The 16937-nt window shown below is 51.3% G+C and overlaps 1 protein-coding gene across 5 annotated transcripts in view; it reads right to left on the bottom strand.

The window, feature by feature from the left end:
• Positions 1–11944: 11944 nt before the first annotated feature.
• The window catches only part of XPNPEP1 (X-prolyl aminopeptidase 1), a 49143-nt gene continuing 44150 nt past the window's right edge, over positions 11945–16937 (bottom strand). For 4 of the 5 annotated variants that reach the window (XM_037497855.2, XM_037497858.2, XM_037497856.2 and 1 more), the window contains 2 exons: positions 15760–15858; positions 11945–12509 (listed from right to left, as the gene is read on the bottom strand). In XM_037497855.2, the coding sequence (XP_037353752.1) occupies positions 12381–12509; positions 15760–15858 (228 nt within the window). In that variant the 3' untranslated portion in view covers positions 11945–12380. The remainder of the gene's footprint in view (positions 12510–15759; positions 15859–16937) is intronic. The other variant, XM_054689894.1, reaches the window with a different exon arrangement.

Below are 16937 nucleotides of genomic sequence, written 5' to 3'. Positions count from 1 at the left end.
TTCATTTGAACAAGAGAATTCCTTTTCAATCTTTTTTCATGAATTTATTTTTAAAGGCTTTTGGAATATTATCTGCTATCAAAACAAATCTGTCAAATAGTTGAGGACTTCTGTGAGCATTTTGGGGGAATTTTCTTCTTCTAAAAGAAAATGGGATCAAGATTCCAGATCTCTTTCCCATTGCTCAATTCTGATGTCATTAGAACTTCAGCTTGGGAGACAGAATTTTCTCTGTGACATATTTTAAAAGGCCCTGATGAAAAGATGCTGGCTCGAAAGAAGATATTTTCATTGCATTGCTTTAAATCCTTACTTAGTTGACTACTAAAACTCATATCTAATCATGGCACATATTAGTAACCATGAAATATTTATAGTGCAGTGTCTACAGTAGGTGATATATAGTATATTCATCCCAGAGTTTAATAAATTCTGAATACAAAGACTGAAATTGATGCTCTCAAGTGATCGTGTCAATGCAAACAAACTTCCCTTAAAAAACCGTTCATCTCCAGAATCTGATTTTCCTTCCGAGATGGCATTATCTAGCTATGTCTTAGATGACATAAATAAGTCTAAGCTGCAGCTCTTTCCTGCCTTGTGACTGAGTCACTTCCAAGCAGGTGAAGTGCTCCTGCGGCTCATAACATGTTAGAGCAGATTTGCTAAGTAAAGATTTGCTAAGTGAAACAAAATTTCTCAGTTGAATATCCCAGGATTCTGAACAACTCCCCTCTACAGTTTTTTTTTTCTATCTAATTGAAATTTATAGAAGACTCTTCCCAACCATAGCAGAATATCCATTCATTTCAAGTGCCCATGGAACAGTTGTGATGTCTCCTGGGCAGTGCAGGCGCCGTCAGCGAGCTTACCTGGGAAGCAGGCGCGTGTGGTAGCGCCCCCTGGTGGCCACCAGCTCACTCCGCCTTCAGAACGTCCCTGGACGGACCACCCCTCAGCAGGACGTGAGCCTTTGGTGGCTGGAGACTGAAACCATTTTGCTAACTTCTCTGTCATTCGTTTTCCTCTTTAAATCGTGTTTCCTCTGCAACTTTCCTTTCTCTGGTGATTTCGCAGCCATCCGCGGGGGTCCTTCCCTTTCTCACTTTGTATAGTTAGTCACAAGAATCGGTTAGGGGATGCTCAATAGGTATTTGCTGAAAGAATATAAAACAGGTTGTGAAACTTGGTTCCCTCCTGGAAGGTGTGGCATAGGTGCTGGAGACGTGTGAGAAGATGAGGGGCCTCTAACTTGTGGAGTTCAGGGTCTAGGGAGGAAGACAGAGCGCCAGTGAAATCATGACAAAATAAATGTTGCTTGCAGATGCAATGCATGCCAGGAAGGGGTGCATGTGCAGGGTGAGAGGGTTGATGGCGGCAGCCCTGAGCTGGTCAGGAAGGGCAGGGGAGGGGGCTTTCCTAGCAAAATGAGGCTGAACTGAGACCTGGATCATGAGTCGGGAGGTAACAGTAACAGCCCAAGACAGAGGACCGTTCCAGGCAGAGCGAGGTGGTGCTGCAAAGACCTGGGGAAGGTATCTGGAAATTACCAGGGCCTGACTTACCAGGCCTTTCTCATGTTCAAGCTGCTGCTATTTCCATCCACTGGGCTGTGTCTTCTTGCTGTCAAAAGTAGGGTTTAGGGCGGTAGCAGGGAGAGAGAAGTGAGGGATGATTCTAGAAATGAAGTGTGACATCAAGTCATGCCCTTAGCTTCATGTTCCAGGGTCTCTGTTCGAAGCGCCATTAAGTCTTTAGCAGAGGGTTGACATAATTGGATTTGGGTTTCAAAACCAGTGAGAAAAGTATTGATACAAAAGGAGGAAAGCAGCAGCACTGTGGTGAGGGGAGGGCAATATTGACCAGAGGTTGCCAATAACAATATGCTTTCATTATTGAGCTTTTACTGCGCCCCCTTCTCGGTGCTCAATTAACACATCTGTTCCTGGAGAAATAGTCTATTTGAAATCATCTCCAAAAAGATCCTTCGCAACCCAAGTCCCTGTGCTGGTCTTTGGTCTCCAAGGAAACAAATGAAAACAATGGAGGGAAAGGGGATGCGTCTCACCAAGACATTTGATGGTATGGTGCATCCCCTAGTGGCCACCAGCTCCTTCAGCTTTCAGAGCACCCCCTCCCCCCACCACCACTAAAAAGCAGGGTCACTGTCACCCCAACTCAGGGCTGCGCTCTGACCTGATGACCGTCACTGAGTGAGCGCCCCATCACATGCCGCCTCTCTCTTGCAGGGACCCCAAACATTGGTTCTGCATATAAACCAGCAGTCCTATTTGCTTGCCCTCTAGTGTGTTTTAATGAGATTGACGCCCCACCATATCCTCCAGCTCCTAGGCATAACAGGGGCCTGTCTGGTAAACGAGGGGGCTTCTTAATGAGACATTAACAACGTGTGCACTTTATCATCATCGTGTGAAGTACAGGACTAACTTTAGGATTCCTTGTTTTCGAGGACTCCAGAAGAACCAAAGACATTCTAACTGGGGATCTGAGCCTTTACACTTCATTCTGTCTTCCTGATGAGACCGAGGAGTTTGTCTCCCTGGGAGGGGGTCTCAAGGATTGGGCCCATCCCTACTCCCCCTCAGTTTAAGTTCCACCAGTCACCAGGGTTCCTCTTTCTAACAATACTTGTCCTGTTGAGCTTTCCTTCATTAATGGCCCTCAAGAGGCCAGGATCGATCTCTTTCTTCTCTAAATCTTCCAAGGCTTCCGTATCACAGTTTGACTTTTAGACTAACACCCCCACAGACTTCCGTCCCTCTGTAGCTACTGGAAGGCAAGGTTTGGATGTGAAATCTACATGCTGGAGTTTCCAGGGGAGACATCATGTGTTGAGTCTAACTGTGACCTCTGAAAGGTCCCTGAGAACCCAAAACATAAATTCCAGCCTTCCCAAGGCTGTCTTAACACTGTAGGAAAATACATTTCTCATGTTCAAGCTGCTGCTATTTCCATCCACTGGGCTGTGTCTTCTTGCTGTCAAGATAATAATAAATACGAAACCAACCCTACAAAACGAGGCAAGCGTTGTAGCTGAGAGAACTGGCATCCCAAGTGTGCTAATGTGTGAAAAATCGCTGAAGAGAAAAATGGATACAAGTCAGCGACTGTATTATGGGGGGCTTGTTTATTTCTGCAAGCAGCTGTTTGCTTTCCTTACAGAAACTTAGATTGCTAAGGAATTGGGGCCACTTTTAACTTGGATCCACAGTACTCAGAGCTATGCCTGGTTTGTAGAAGCCCCACAAATATTTGTAGAAATTGTTTCTGGTGTGCCTCATCACTAGCATCAAAATAAACCCCATCACTGACTATGTGTCATCCCTTCCCAGACATATTTTCATGTTTAAAAGGACAACAGCTGAAAAGAAAGCTAGAGCTACATCTTCATTAAAGTCAGCTTCTTGGGTTTCTTTTAACCATGACTGTTCAAGAACTTCTCAGAAGTTGCCCTGTATGCCCACTTCTTTTTAATTTTCCAAGGACTCAGCATTCCTCATCACCTGACACAGAGGTGAGCACGCAGTGGGACTGCAGGAACGCTTGGTATCTCTGACCAATGTTAGGGGCCAATCCCAAGAGCAGGCTCAGCCCCAGGAATGGACACCATGGACTCAAGCTCACACTGTGTCAAAATATATACTCACTTACCCAGGAAGAAGTCAAGTCAAGGCCTTCCAAAAGGGCCAGTTTAAAAAAAAAAAAAATGAGTGAAAGGACCATGTGGCTCTTTCTCTTGGGAATATAATTTCTTTGACCCACTTGTCACCAAGAGATTATCAAACCAGCAAATCTAAATGTACCCTTATCCCCACCAGAGAATAAGTCCATCTTTGAACAGCTCTGGCTGTAGAAAGATCATCTGGATTCTGAGACTGTCCTCCCTATATTCACCTCCTTATTGTTTTAACTCTTTTTTTTTTTTTAAGATTTATTTATTTATTTATACAAGCACTGGGCACAGTCAGAAGTGCGGGAGGGTGAGAGAATTCACCAGAGCCAGAGCGGGGAGCAGAGCAGGCAGAAGGACCGAAGTACACTGCTGAGGGGAGCAGCGGGCGGCAGGAGAGGTCTGCGCGCCATGTGGGACCCTCCTCCGGTGGCCGGGGAGCAGCCGGGGATCGAACCGGCGCTACAGAGGCTGCGGGCAGCTTCACAACCCAGCGCCCAATCGCTGCACCACCGGGGAGGCCCTTGTTTTAACTCTTAATTCAAGTGTAAAACATACAAGTATTATATATACATGCTTCGTAAGAATACAGTTCTCCAATTTTTCAAAAACTGAAACCAGCACCTAAATGAAGAAACAGCATCGCTAGTAGCTCAGAGGCCCTCATGCTCCCTGCAGTCACTGATCCCCCCACCCAACTAAGGGATCCTGACTTCTAGCCACCTGGTACAGCCTCCCCTGGTGCAGCCTCCCCTGTCTGCCCTGCCTCCACGTGACCCCAGAGGCGTGAGCTATTTGGGGTCAAGTTTTTCCACTGGGTATCATCCATGGTACTGTATGTGTTGAGGGTGTTTTACAAAAATATATTCCAGAAAGTGAAGTTACATAAGTTTTTCATCAAGTTAAATATGTTTAAATGAAATGACTATCCTTTATTCTGAGATAATGTTCTTCCATCTATTTTGTAATATAAAGTCCTGGAGGTTTGGTTGGTTATTTTGTTTGGCTTTATTGTTGATAGGTTTGTTTTTGCACTTGTTTAGTAAATTCAATCTCTACAGTATATTGTCTTGAAATGTGGCCAGGCCAGCAAATCCCCAGATGTGGTCTGAACGGGCACCAGGGTTCTGGGCACTGCTGTTACTGGGCCAAGATTCCAGAGCGTCCTGTTAGAGCACCTTCTCGTGGCTCTTGCAAAAGGAAGCTGTCCGCATGAGCAGTGCCTGAGAAGCAGAGATCAAACTTGACTTCTCTTGAGAGAGTTAGGGGAGTCTCGTAGCCCCACCCTCTGAGGCGACACAGTGAGCAATAATTTCAACTTCTTTTTAAAGCAGAGGAGATGAGGGGCCTCCCTGGTAGTGCAAGGGGTTAAGCTTCAGCACTATGAAGTGGTTGGTGGCTGCTACTGCAGCAGGAGTTCAATCCCCAGCCAGGGAGGTGACCCACATGGCGCAGCAGACCTCTCTCGTCTCGCCCGCTGCTCCCCTCAGCAGTGTACTTCAGTCCGTCTGCCTGTTCTGCTCTCCGCTCTGACTCTGGTGAATCCTCTCACCCACTGCACCTCTGCCCTGTACCCCAGCTCTTGTATGCATAAATAAATAAATCTTTTTAAAAATAAACAGAGATGTTTAAAAATCAACAGAGGAGATGAGGTTTTATCAGGCAACTGAGAAATCTGGGCTAGGGGTAGGACGGGGTGTGGCAGGATGGGGTAACCCCCTTAAAAGACAGGACCAGGAATTCAAGACCTCAACTAGGGTCCTGCAAAGAATTCAGGAAGAGGAGGCTGGCCCAAGGGCTGTGTCCTCAGGAGGCCCTCTGAGCGAGGGAGGACCTGGAGCCTGCCTGCCTTGGGGCAGACACTCCGCTTTAAAGAGTAGTAATAACGCTGTGGCGCTGAGTTCCCAGGCAGAGGCGTAAGAACATCGCCTGTTCCGCTACGACCCCAGTCGTGAAGGCGATCGAGCCCATCTGACGGCATCCACCCAAGAAAGGAACCTGTGGAGAAACCTTCAAGGAATAATGACTCAGGCTCACTCCCTGCCCTGAAGGAGCCCTGAGGAAACAGGGTAAATACAAGAGAGGAAAGAAAGGAAATCCCAGGGCACCCGGCTCTTCAGGAATAATTGTCCGGTGATATTGTGGAGTCTGGTGTGTAACCTTCCATCAAGATCCACCCAAGGAGACAGACATTGAAAGGAAAGCTCAGCTTGCCCGTCCCCCAGGCAGGCAGCGGAATCGCTCAGAACCGTCCAGGAACAGCCGTTTTCACCTAAAACCAAATCAGCGAGGCTATGTTTTGCATCACTAGTTTGCAAAGAGAGGTACCAAGAGTTCTTTTTAATAAATGGTTCCCTGGTCCATCCTCATCAACATAATTCTTTTTAAACCTCATGTATTGCACACGGCAAGCTGTGACCAGCATCTTTCTGCAGTTGCTTGTTTCCGCCTCTGTTTCTACAAGGGGCAGTTCAATTTTTTGTTTTGTTTTGTTTTTGTTTTGTGGCTGACCAGCCTTCAACTCCAGCCGCTCCATTTCTGCCAGCTGCACTTTCTTTGGGAGAATTCCCCAGTTTGCAAGGTCTTGGCAGGAGGGCAGATCCCCACCCCACCCCATGCAGACCGGGTAAAGGAGGAGTTCTGGAGCCCTCAGGGGTTCTGCAGGTCTTTCATTGGGGTTCACCAGGCATATGGCAGGCAGGGGTGCTGGGGGGCCAGAGGCTGGCAGGCCTCCCAGCCCCCAGCAAGTCTTTACTCTGTCTGGGTTCTCCGGCCTTCTCTCGGCTTCTGCTCATTCTTGGCTTCTGCTGGCATCCCCGTGACGCCGCCCTTATAAACTCAGTCTCAGCCCAGGTGAATCCCATCTACCTATGCCCACACCCTACTCCAGGTGCCCGCCATCAGGCATGCATTCAGGACCACAAGGATCCATCATCTATCCTGATGGCGGGAGGGCAGAGAAGCCTGACATTTTTCCTTGCCCTACACCCACTAATGGAAGTCAAGGGGCCCATCCATCCTCCCCGACTCAGTGACCCAGGCGTCACAGTCAGTCATCCAGGACCGCGCCCCTGGGCCAGTGGTGCTGACAGGAGGAATGTTCAAAGGGCAGATTCAACGCTGTGACTGAGGCTTTTGCCAGCAACTGCCCCCGATGCCTCAACACCAAGGCCACCAGCAGGCTTCCATGGTGCCTCTCCCTTCCGTGTGTTCTCCAAACTATGGGCAGAGTCAGTTTGACTCTTTGCATGAGAACCCAGCTGGTACAGTTTCTCTGAAACCTATGTTTCCTAAATTCCACCTCTAACACCTGGCAGTTTCTTCAGTGGGGGCACACATCGCCCCCCCAAATTCCACCACTGAAATTGATGCTCAACTCTGGGATTAGGGGCCTCTAATGTGGACCAAGGAAAGGAAAAGGCATTCGATGACTTCACAAACCAAGACATCAACACTTAGTATGAAGTTCACTGAGAAGAGGTCAAATAGCAGCACCTGGGATCTCCTAGATGCATTTGGCTTTAAATGAAACAATAAGTTAACATACTAAAGTGCAAGACTATAAATAACTCCACTTCATGTCTGCCTCTGGAGACGCTATGTCTTAGCTTTTTCATTTTAAAGTCACTCTGAACATTATGTTTTAATTAATGAACCTTGCTTCATGCAGCAACAAACAACATTTCTGCCAATTAGTGTCAGCTCTGTCTTGTACAGGAGTCCTCTGCTTCTGCCAGCACACGCGGGCGAGGGGTAGAGAGCGCCGACCTCCCTTTTATGCGCATGGATTTTTCACCCACTGGTACTCGTGTTCATCACTTCCCTGCCAAAGGGCAGCATGAACATCTGTGGCTGCCGAGGCTTCCTTGACCCATGGTCACGGCAAATGTCATTTCCTTTGCAACAGAGTCTCCAAGAGTGCGCCCTCTGGCCCCCACCACTTCCAGTTTATGCAAGAAGTATATCCACACCTGCAAACGTCAGCTGCTGACTTGAGATCCACAGGCATTGGGAGGGTGGGCACATGAGGTCGGCATGGGGCAAGAGGCAACCACGCCTTTCAGATGCCAGCCTGGTCTCCAGGGTCAGACTATCAGGTGAAATTCCTTCTCCCATCCTTACCAGCTGTGCAACCTTGAGCAAGTCATTTCATTGCAGCTTTAGCTTCTTTAAATGTAAAATTGGATTATTAATAGCACCTGCCTTCCAGGGCCGTTGAGAGGATGGAAGGAAACACCAATGGGTTACACTACGCAGCACACCGGGCACTCAGGGTGTGCACTAAAATAAGCGTTTGCTGTTTTCCCTTCTCCGTGTGCCCTTCGCCCAGACCTGCCTGCCGGTCTTCACAGCAACCCCCCAGACCCAAATGTGCCTAACCACTGGCTGTGGGTTTTCTTGCTTCCTTGTTGAACCCGGTGCCCAGGTTGGAGACGGGCTGCACTGGGCGCTTCACACTCTCCGTGCCCTGGCTGCCACTGAGTGCAGAGCTGCAGAGGGGTGTGCAGCCTGTCCTGGGAGAGACACCAACCGCAGCAGGAAGTGCACAGCCGGGGTCAGGGCCCACCTGAGCACCATCCCTGGGGCCGACAGCAACACGAACACACAACGCCAAGCAGCAGCGGTGCTGGAGAAGAGGGCAAGAGGCGATCCCCCGCGCTGTGCACCTCCGGGGAGCCCAACACAAAGGAGCGTGTCCCGCGGGTGTGGAAGTACATGGAATCCTGTGGTCTAGGGTGAGAAAGACCTATAGATATTCAGGCTACCAGCTGGCATCAATCAAGCTGGGACATGCAGGCACCAGGAATGCAAAGGTAGGGGATAGTGGGAGAAGGGGAGTGAGCACCCACCGAACATGTTTTGGGACAGATTCTACAAGGTACTACCTGCCAAGCCCATCCCTGTTGTGAAGGTCAGGACTGGACACAGGGCAGGTTTTCTAGGATCCAGCAGACCGGGTAAAGGAGGAGTCAGAGTCCTTAGTGGCTTTTGCAAGTCTTTTATTGGGGTTCACCAGGAATATGGCAGGCAGGGTGGTGGGGGGCCAGGAGGCTGGCAGGCCTCCCAGCCCCCAGCAAGTCTTCACTCTATCCGGGCTCTCCGGCCTTCTCTCTGCTTCTCTGCTCTTCTTTCTCAGCTTCTGCTGGCGTCCCCCTGACACCGCTCTTAAAAGCCCATTCTCAGCCCAGGTGAATCCATCTACCTATGCCCACACCCTACTCCAGGTGCCCGCCATCAGGCATGCATTCAGGGCCGCAAGGATCCATCATCTGTCCTGATGGCGGGAGGGCAGAAAAACCTGACATTTTTTTTTTACCCTACACCTTTCCAGAAAGAAGCCAGGGAACCAGGCTGAGTTCCTGCAGAAGGTAAGCATTGCGGAAGCTCATCCCCACCAGGCAAGCGCGGCCACCCTCCCAAGCCCAGGAGCCACCAGGGGAGAGAGCGAGCCAGGAGGGTGGCTCAGAAGCCCAGGCTCTGCCTCAGAGGTGGACACAGGAGAGAAGCAGAACTGGCGGAGAAAAGACTCAGAATCAGCTCAGCTTGACAGAGGATGAGTTCAGTCCCGAAAATGGGGGCCAAAGGAGCTCATTTTGGACTAAAGGGATGGGGCTGGGGAGAGAGGCCAAGACCCCGTGACAATAGAGACTAGGTTAAAAGTGTTGGCTGCGATCAGAGGAAAAAGGAAATCCACTGGCTCCCCTGGGGTTTCAACAAAGGATTTTGATCTTGTTGGTGCTCAACTCCAAGCCACTAACTAACCAGACTCCCTGGGGCTCTAGCGCACAAAGCAAAACACGTGGAGAGGCCAGAAAAGGGTTCAGGGATCCGGATGAACACACACCTCTAGTGCTAGAATAGCCCGGCGTCTTTGTTCAAATAGGAAACAGCACAACAGAAGGGGACCCTTGGCCTCCACTTCCCACTGCAGAGAATGGAACCCACTTGGGGTTTCCTCGCTTAAGACAAATGAGACGAAATCAGGGGAGGGTCACATAAGGCAGCAAAGGAAGAGTCCCAGAGGGGAAGGGAGAGCGTGAGCCTGTTTAGAGTGAAGCTGAAAAGGCCACACTCATTTTGGAAGAGAGTTTGGCAATTTCTTACAGAACTAAAAATGCTCTCATGGACAGTTTCCATCATTGCCCTCCTTGGTATTTACCCAAAGGAGCTGGAAACTGATGTCCACAATAAAACCCTCACATAGGTGTTTCTAGCAGTTTTATTCATCGTTGCCACAGCTTGGAAGCCGCCGATATGCTGCCTGGGCACACAGACTGGGATACAACAGACAATGGAATATTACTCAGCGCAGGGGGAAGAAAAGGTGTCAAGCCACGAAAAGGCATGGAGGAATCATAAACACATATCGCTAAGTGAAAATAAACAATCTGAGAAAACTACATCCTGTATGATTCCAACTACTGACATTCTAGAAAAGGCAAAACTATGGAGCCAGTAAAATCTCAGTGGTGGCCAGGGGCTGGGGGGGGCAGGAGGAGACAAACAGGTCGAAGACAGAGGATTTTTAGTAAAACTATTCTGGATGATACCGTAAGGCTGGATACATGTCACTATCCATTTGTCTAAACTCATCAACTACGACACCCAGAGTGAACCCTGATGTTAGCTATGGACATTGGGTGATTGTGACGTGTCCATGGGGGGTCATCAGTTTCAACAGGTACACCTCTAATGGGGGATGTTGCTCATGGGGAAGGCTGTGCATGTGGAGGGTAGGAGGCAATGAGGTATCATGGGACCTCATAATTTTATTGTGAACCTGAAACCGCTCTTAAAAGAGTAATAAAGTCTATTTAAAACCCATAGTCTGAGGATTGACTTGCTATGGTGACTTCCAGGCACCAGACATGTTGAACCACCTTAGCAGAGGTGGCTGACACCAGGGGTCTGAGGCAGCTCAGGATGTGTCCGTGGCACAGAGCTCCAGGCAGCCCTGGAGAAGTTCTCTAAAAACTTGCTGCTCCACTTCCATGACTGTCTCTGTGCTGTAGCCACAGCTGGCCCTGTCATGTCTGTTAGGGCGTGTCCTCTGGGGCCATCTCTGTCCCCACCACACCCAGCTGACCGTCCCATCAGAGCTGCCCATCGGCCCGTCTGCGGTAAGTGAACTCTCCTTGAGTCCTGCCTGCCGCCAAGAACTGGGGATAAGACCTCCGAGGACACTGAGCTGCAGCCACGTGAGCTCCTGAGGGTCCCCCAGGACTTTAATATCTGGCTGGCATTCCACTGGTTCCCCGCAGACCGTGCCTGCTCTCACCGAAGAGCCGCACTGCCCTCTGCTGGCAGGACACTCAGGAAGCTGGTGCCCGGCGGCCCTGCAGGGGTTGCTGGAAGTAGATGCCTGACTCGGGAGCATGCCCTCCTCAGCCCTGGCAGGCGGCCCCACTGCTGTGGAAACAGGCGCTGTCCCTGTGGCTTCCAAGCATCTCCCTGGCCTTGCCATCCTTTCCTTCTGAAGTCTTTCCCTTGCTGAGAAATGTGTCTCCACCACCCCCACCACCTCCACCACCCCCACCCGGGAGTCCTGCAGAGTCTCCTGGACTTCAGGGGAAGGAAACAGCGGGAGAAAGGCAGACACCTTCCATCCCCCCTCTCCAGCCCCAGGTCACAACGCCTTGGTCGGAGTTTCTGTAGTGGGGGTTGCTTGACACTTTAACAGCTCGGGAACGAGGCCACGTCTCATGCAACAGTGGTGATATCTCAGCTTAGATTCCTAGAGAAACAGGCCGGAGACAAAGATCTGCATGTACATGGTTTACTGGGAGATGGGCTCGGGAAATAAGGAGAGAAAAAAGGAAAGTAGGACAGAGAAGGAAGAAAAGGCAGTTGCCATGTGGGCGCCTCAGACATCACATCAAGGGTTGAGGAAGCCTCGTTCCCACCTTCAGGCTTTGGGATGTCCAGAGAGAAAGCCCCGGGGCAGGGAGGCGCAGGCACTTGCCTGAAGGCTGTTTACCAGTAACCAGGCAAGGGGCGCTGGGAGGGGAGGGGCTCGGCACCTGCAGCTTCTACCACACCCCGAGCAAGACTGACGCCTGGGACATTAGGGTGTTTTCATCCATCTTGCATATTGATGATATATTTTTAAATCAGAAAAAAATAATAACATTAGGCCTTCTAAAAAAAAAAAAAAAAAACCAAGAAAAGAGGCCTGTAATGGAGCCAGAAAACAGGGAGGCCAGAGATCTCCCCTCCAAGAGGGTCCCCACCGAGGCAGCAGCGGAGGCCGGAAACAGACAGCTGAGACAAAGCCCGTTTTGACACTTTATTCGATGATCATAAATACAGCCTCATGAGCATGAGGGGACCTCGAACGATGTACTAGCACCTGGAACTGACATCACAGAGCACTCTCGTCCCCCAGCCGCTGTGAGACCTCGCGGGGCTGCTAGGCGTCTCCCTGATGAGTGTGTTCGTCTTTGTGGGGCCCCCTCCTTCCGGTGCAGCAGTTTTATTCTTGGCTCGGCTCGCGCTCAGCAATTTAAAAAAATCATAAAAGATCAAGTGTTTGCAAGAAAATATCAAAGAGGATAAGATTCTCAGCTCTCCTAGGAGTCTAAAAGTAAAAAGGGAGGGAGGGAGAGAGGTGAGGGGCAGGAAGATGTCCGGGGTTGGCCACGAGTCTTCCTTCCCCGGAGCATTTCCACACACAGAACCCTGGGCGGCATTAACGCTGCTTGGAGACGGGCTGCGTCTCTCTGATGAGCCACTCGAGAGCTTCCTGGCGGCCCTGTTTCTGCAGTTCCTTCCCGATCACGTCCCGACAGGTCTGGTGGTAACTGTTGAGCCAGTCGCACTGCGAGGGGTAAGAAAGCACAGGGCTCACCATCACCCCTTCCCAGAGGCTCATGGCAGCCGAGGGCCCACGTGCTGAGCGCCCATCCTTCCCCGCTTATGCCGGGGCCTTCTGCTCTGTATGCCTGGAAACAGACAGGAGGAGGCCACAGGGCTCACGGCGAAAATGCTCCCGAAGGGTCCGCAGCAATTGGACGGGCCATGACTGAGAGGAAGCCTCATCCTGGCTCAGGCTCCCCTGAGTGCAAAATACTTGTGACCAGGTGTTGCCCTTAGCGGCAGCCCTGGAAGCCTGCAAGGTGTCTCACAGGTCACTGTGGCTGTGGCGGCAGGGTGGGGAGCTGAGAAAGAGCCCCGGGACCCCTGTGAAGACTCCTGCCAAGACACACCTGCAGCTGCCCTGTCAAGGTGCCGAGCCTCCTCTCCCACATCCACTATGAGCTGAGCAGCCTGGAATCAGCCATGTCCATGGGGTCTCTGAACATGGCTCTCTAGCTAGACCCAAAACCTCTGAGGTCAGGGAGGTGGTGCCATGAGTGGGGGGCTGGGAGTGAGCTGGACTTTCAGACCCTCTGCTGCATGTGACCAGCACCCCAGAGAGAAGCAAATGAGATAAAAAGAAGGTCTGACAGGACTTGGGGCCTGGGTGGAGGCTGATCCACGGACCTGATGGCAAAATCTCTGGAGGCATAAAAGGGGCACGTCTCCACCCAGGGCAGGGGGCGAAGGCTGGAGTGAAGCAAGTTCTACCAAGTGGACGGTGACCCACTCTCTGCACTGTCCACACAGTGGCCCGAGTGAACCCCTGGTTAGAGGGACACACACCCCCTTGGCGTGGTTGATGAACTCAGCGCCATCTGAGGCAGCACTGGGTGTGTGACAAAAGCACCGGCTTTGGGAACTGCGGTTTGGACCAGGTACCAAAGCCTTGCTCAAGGGTCAAAAGATGTAAATGAGGCCACAGGGGTGAGGGCAGACAGAGGACTCTGGCTTAGACCCAGTCAGGGCTCCAGTCCCCACTGACTGACTGGAGCCTACTACCCCTGCTGGGAGCTGGGCAGGGGACCTGGACAGCAAGCAAACTGCTGTGAGTCACCAGCAAGGCCAGGTAGAGCCCGCTGTCCACGCACTCAACAGTGAAGGTGACGGCAATGCTGAGGCCACTGGGGAAACTCCCAAAGCCCTTTTGGTTAGGGGGAGGCTGACCCTGCCCCCCGGGCCTGAGCAGCATCCTGCCCGCCACACCAAGTCCTCTGCTGCCACCTGCTGACGCGCGGCGGGAGTGCAGACCGAACTGAAAACGCCCTAGGTTTCGGCTCAAGACAGACTGGGAGAGAGTAAAGGCAATGACTTGGTGTTCTAGAAGCCCGATGGACAGACTCTTGCTGTGGGGCGTTATTATGCCTTCAGAAAGAATGGGGCCCAGATTTATAGAGAGGTATGTGGGAAAGGCATCCTTTTGCTAAGAGAGATAATAAATGATATTGCATGTAACTGTTATTTGTGGAAAGTCGTTTATGATCTCAGGGGAAGAAGATATTATCCTATAAAAGCTAATTGGCGAAAAGAAGAACTCAGTGACTTGGGTACGCAAGGCACAGCAATGAGCCACTGGATAAGAGAATCCACTTTCCACAGCCAGTGTCAGGGGTGGACTGAGTCACAGGTTAACAAAACTCACCCTCAGACAAAAATGGTCTCACTCACCCTTCCTCGCGCACTATCTCCCTGGATAAGGTGGAATGTCAGTGGGAGAAATGTCTCCTGGTCTGCGCAGTCTACGTGGACAGCAAGGACTGTCACACAGAATGACTTGGTAGGAAGCCACAGCCTTGGGTTTCCAAGAGCGTGAAGTGATTTATTACCGCAGAGTCTCTTGCTAAGACCCTGGCAGTGTGCCTGGGGCCACTGCAAGAGATTGGTTCCTACAGACACAGGGCTCCTAAGCAGGAGGCGCCTGTGCCCTTTCTGTGTTCTCATCCCTCTCAGCTAAGCCCTGGAGAAGAGTCTGGAAACGGCCGGAGGGCCTCTCCCTGCTGAGACACATCCGACACTGTACTAGGCTGCATTTCCTGTCTCTCCGTGAAAAGCTGAATGAACCAGCCTCGGCAAGGCCCTTCTCAGGGCTGTGAATGTGTCTGGCAGAAGCACAGGCACTGATGGTCAAGCAGAGGCGCCCAGCACAGACGAAGGCTAAGTGCGGAACAGATGACCTTCCTGGGTCACCCGTCTGTGAGCTGGTCAGGTGGAAAGGCTTTGAGCTGAACCATCCCAGTCCACAGCCCTGGGCGGGGACTCCTCAGTCATCACAGGCACTTTCCTCCACTGCCAAAAACGAAGCCCGGGCAGGCCCACTGCCCCACTGAGGATGCGCTCCCACCTCAAGACACGACCTTGAGGGCCCCTGCGATGAGGGCCCCTGCCATTGGCTGTCTTCTGCCTAAGTGACACCAACTTCATCCTGCCTGTGGCTCCTGCACATCAGGAGCTTTTTTGCAGGAACTTCTGACCACCTGTCTTGCTCCGAGTTCATGTCCTCTGGCCTCAGTCTTCCTGTCTTGAGATCTGCTTCTCTGCTCAGTGCTGACTGTTGCTTCCCCATCTTTGACCTTGTCTCTGCACTAACCCTGATCACTTACCTGGCCCCTCAAGTCTTACTCCAGTTCCCCAGGTCTGACAGCTCACCTGTAGGATTTGATGGGGCTTCCTGACCTGTAACCCTGATCAGGGTGGGTGAGCACTGTCGTGCTCCTGGGTTGTGAAGTGTTTCTCAGCCCAGAGTGACCAGAATAGTAGGTAGCACCTCACATCTGTGTGAAAGCCAGGCATGTGATATTAGATCGGCTTCTCATTCCTAATGTTGATGCAACACAAGAAAACACCCGGTACGTGTAATGGTCAACAGGCCACGACGCAGCTGGCTTTTTGTAGGGAAGACACAGGGTGTGTGCTTGCTAAACACACCTCAGTACAGCTGTGGCTCCTGCCCTCTGGGAAAACAAAGGCACACTATGTCCTACAGCCTGCCAGACTGGGGTGGGGGGGTGGAGGGGGCATGACGATCTCTGCCCAGAAGTCTAACAAGCATAAAAAATGTGCCCATGGGCCTGCAGAGACCTAGGATTTCCAGACTCGGCTGCCTTGACCTCTCCATTAAAAAGTGAGAATGCAGCAGAGAATGTGGGGTAGCTCTCCACCTGACCCCCTCCTCCCCACACACACAATGCCTTCCCCTGAGAGTCCCTCCTTACCTCTTTGTCTGTGAGAGAATCCACATCTATCATTTTGGTCTGGATTGGAACCAGAGTTAGAGGTTCGAAGGTGAGGCTTCCCCGGTTATTGAAGTTGTACTGTGGGAGAAGGAAGAACACAGAAGCGTTTACCCCTCTTCACAAAAGCCACCATGAGGTCATTCCCACCAGACATGACCATCCTGCTAGAGCAGGCGGAAGTGGGAATCAAGAAGTGATGAGCTGGCGGTGCCATTTTCCAGGGGCTGCTGCCTGGCCATCAGGACCAGCCAAACCAAGGGTAGAGAGTCGCTCCCAGTAGCAGGTCCACCAGCTGAAGCCTGCTGGGAGGGAAATGGGGTGTCTGGCCTCAGGGCCTCGCTGCTTTGGGCTCTCAAGACACTGCTGGGGTAGTAAGTGCCCAAGATCAATTTTTGTTACACACAGCATGACCTGACCCTGCAAGTCCCACCAGGTGACAGGTAACAGGTTTGTCCACTCTACGGGGAATGAATAACCAGGCACACAAGGGCACACTGCAGGGCCTCTGAAAGGCGAGAGGCCACTCTCAAGAACAGTGGCCTTAAAGTGCGAAGAAAAAATGGATCCCTCCTTGCAGGCTTGAACCTACTCCCTTCCCACTATTCTATTTCCATAAGCACCAAAGGAGGAGAAACAAGCAGGTCTTCCAGGAACATTCCAGCACCCACGACCTAGAACCTCTTGGTAATGCCAATGGGGGAGGGTAAATACCTTCACACATCCAAAAGGCAACAAGTCCTGTCTACTGCTGCTTGTGGGGCCTGCCCCAGGGGAGAACTCAGGGTTCCTGAGCTTCACCCTGTAAAAACCACCTGGGGTGCTGGTTGGATATACCATTTCTAGGTCCGAAAGTCTGACTTAGGGTCCGGGAGGGGCCTTTCAACATGCACCCCCAGCACAATGTCCAGACTCAGGACAAGCTGCCTCTAGTAAACCCAGAGCCCCAAATCATGTCAAGCAGAGTCTGCCTGAGGCTCTGTGAACCCCAGTTCTTGGGCCCCAATCATTAAGAATTTTCTCTCTGGTTTTGCTGGAGAGTGATTTCAAGGAAAGTACCCGTTATCAGGGGACACAGAGATTCCTTTTTGGCCCCAGAATGGCATGTTCTTGGCGCCAAAGACATAAGTTTTCATCATCCCCCATTAAGGAATAAGGAC

The sequence above is a fragment of the Talpa occidentalis genome, unplaced genomic scaffold, assembly GCF_014898055.3.
Source record: "Talpa occidentalis isolate TD23 unplaced genomic scaffold, MPIMG_talOcc4v2.1 talOcc4.8, whole genome shotgun sequence".
Taxonomy (NCBI): Eukaryota; Metazoa; Chordata; class Mammalia; order Eulipotyphla; family Talpidae; genus Talpa; species Talpa occidentalis.
Note: the sequence above shows the minus strand (reverse complement) of the source record. Positions and strands in the feature narration are given on the sequence as shown.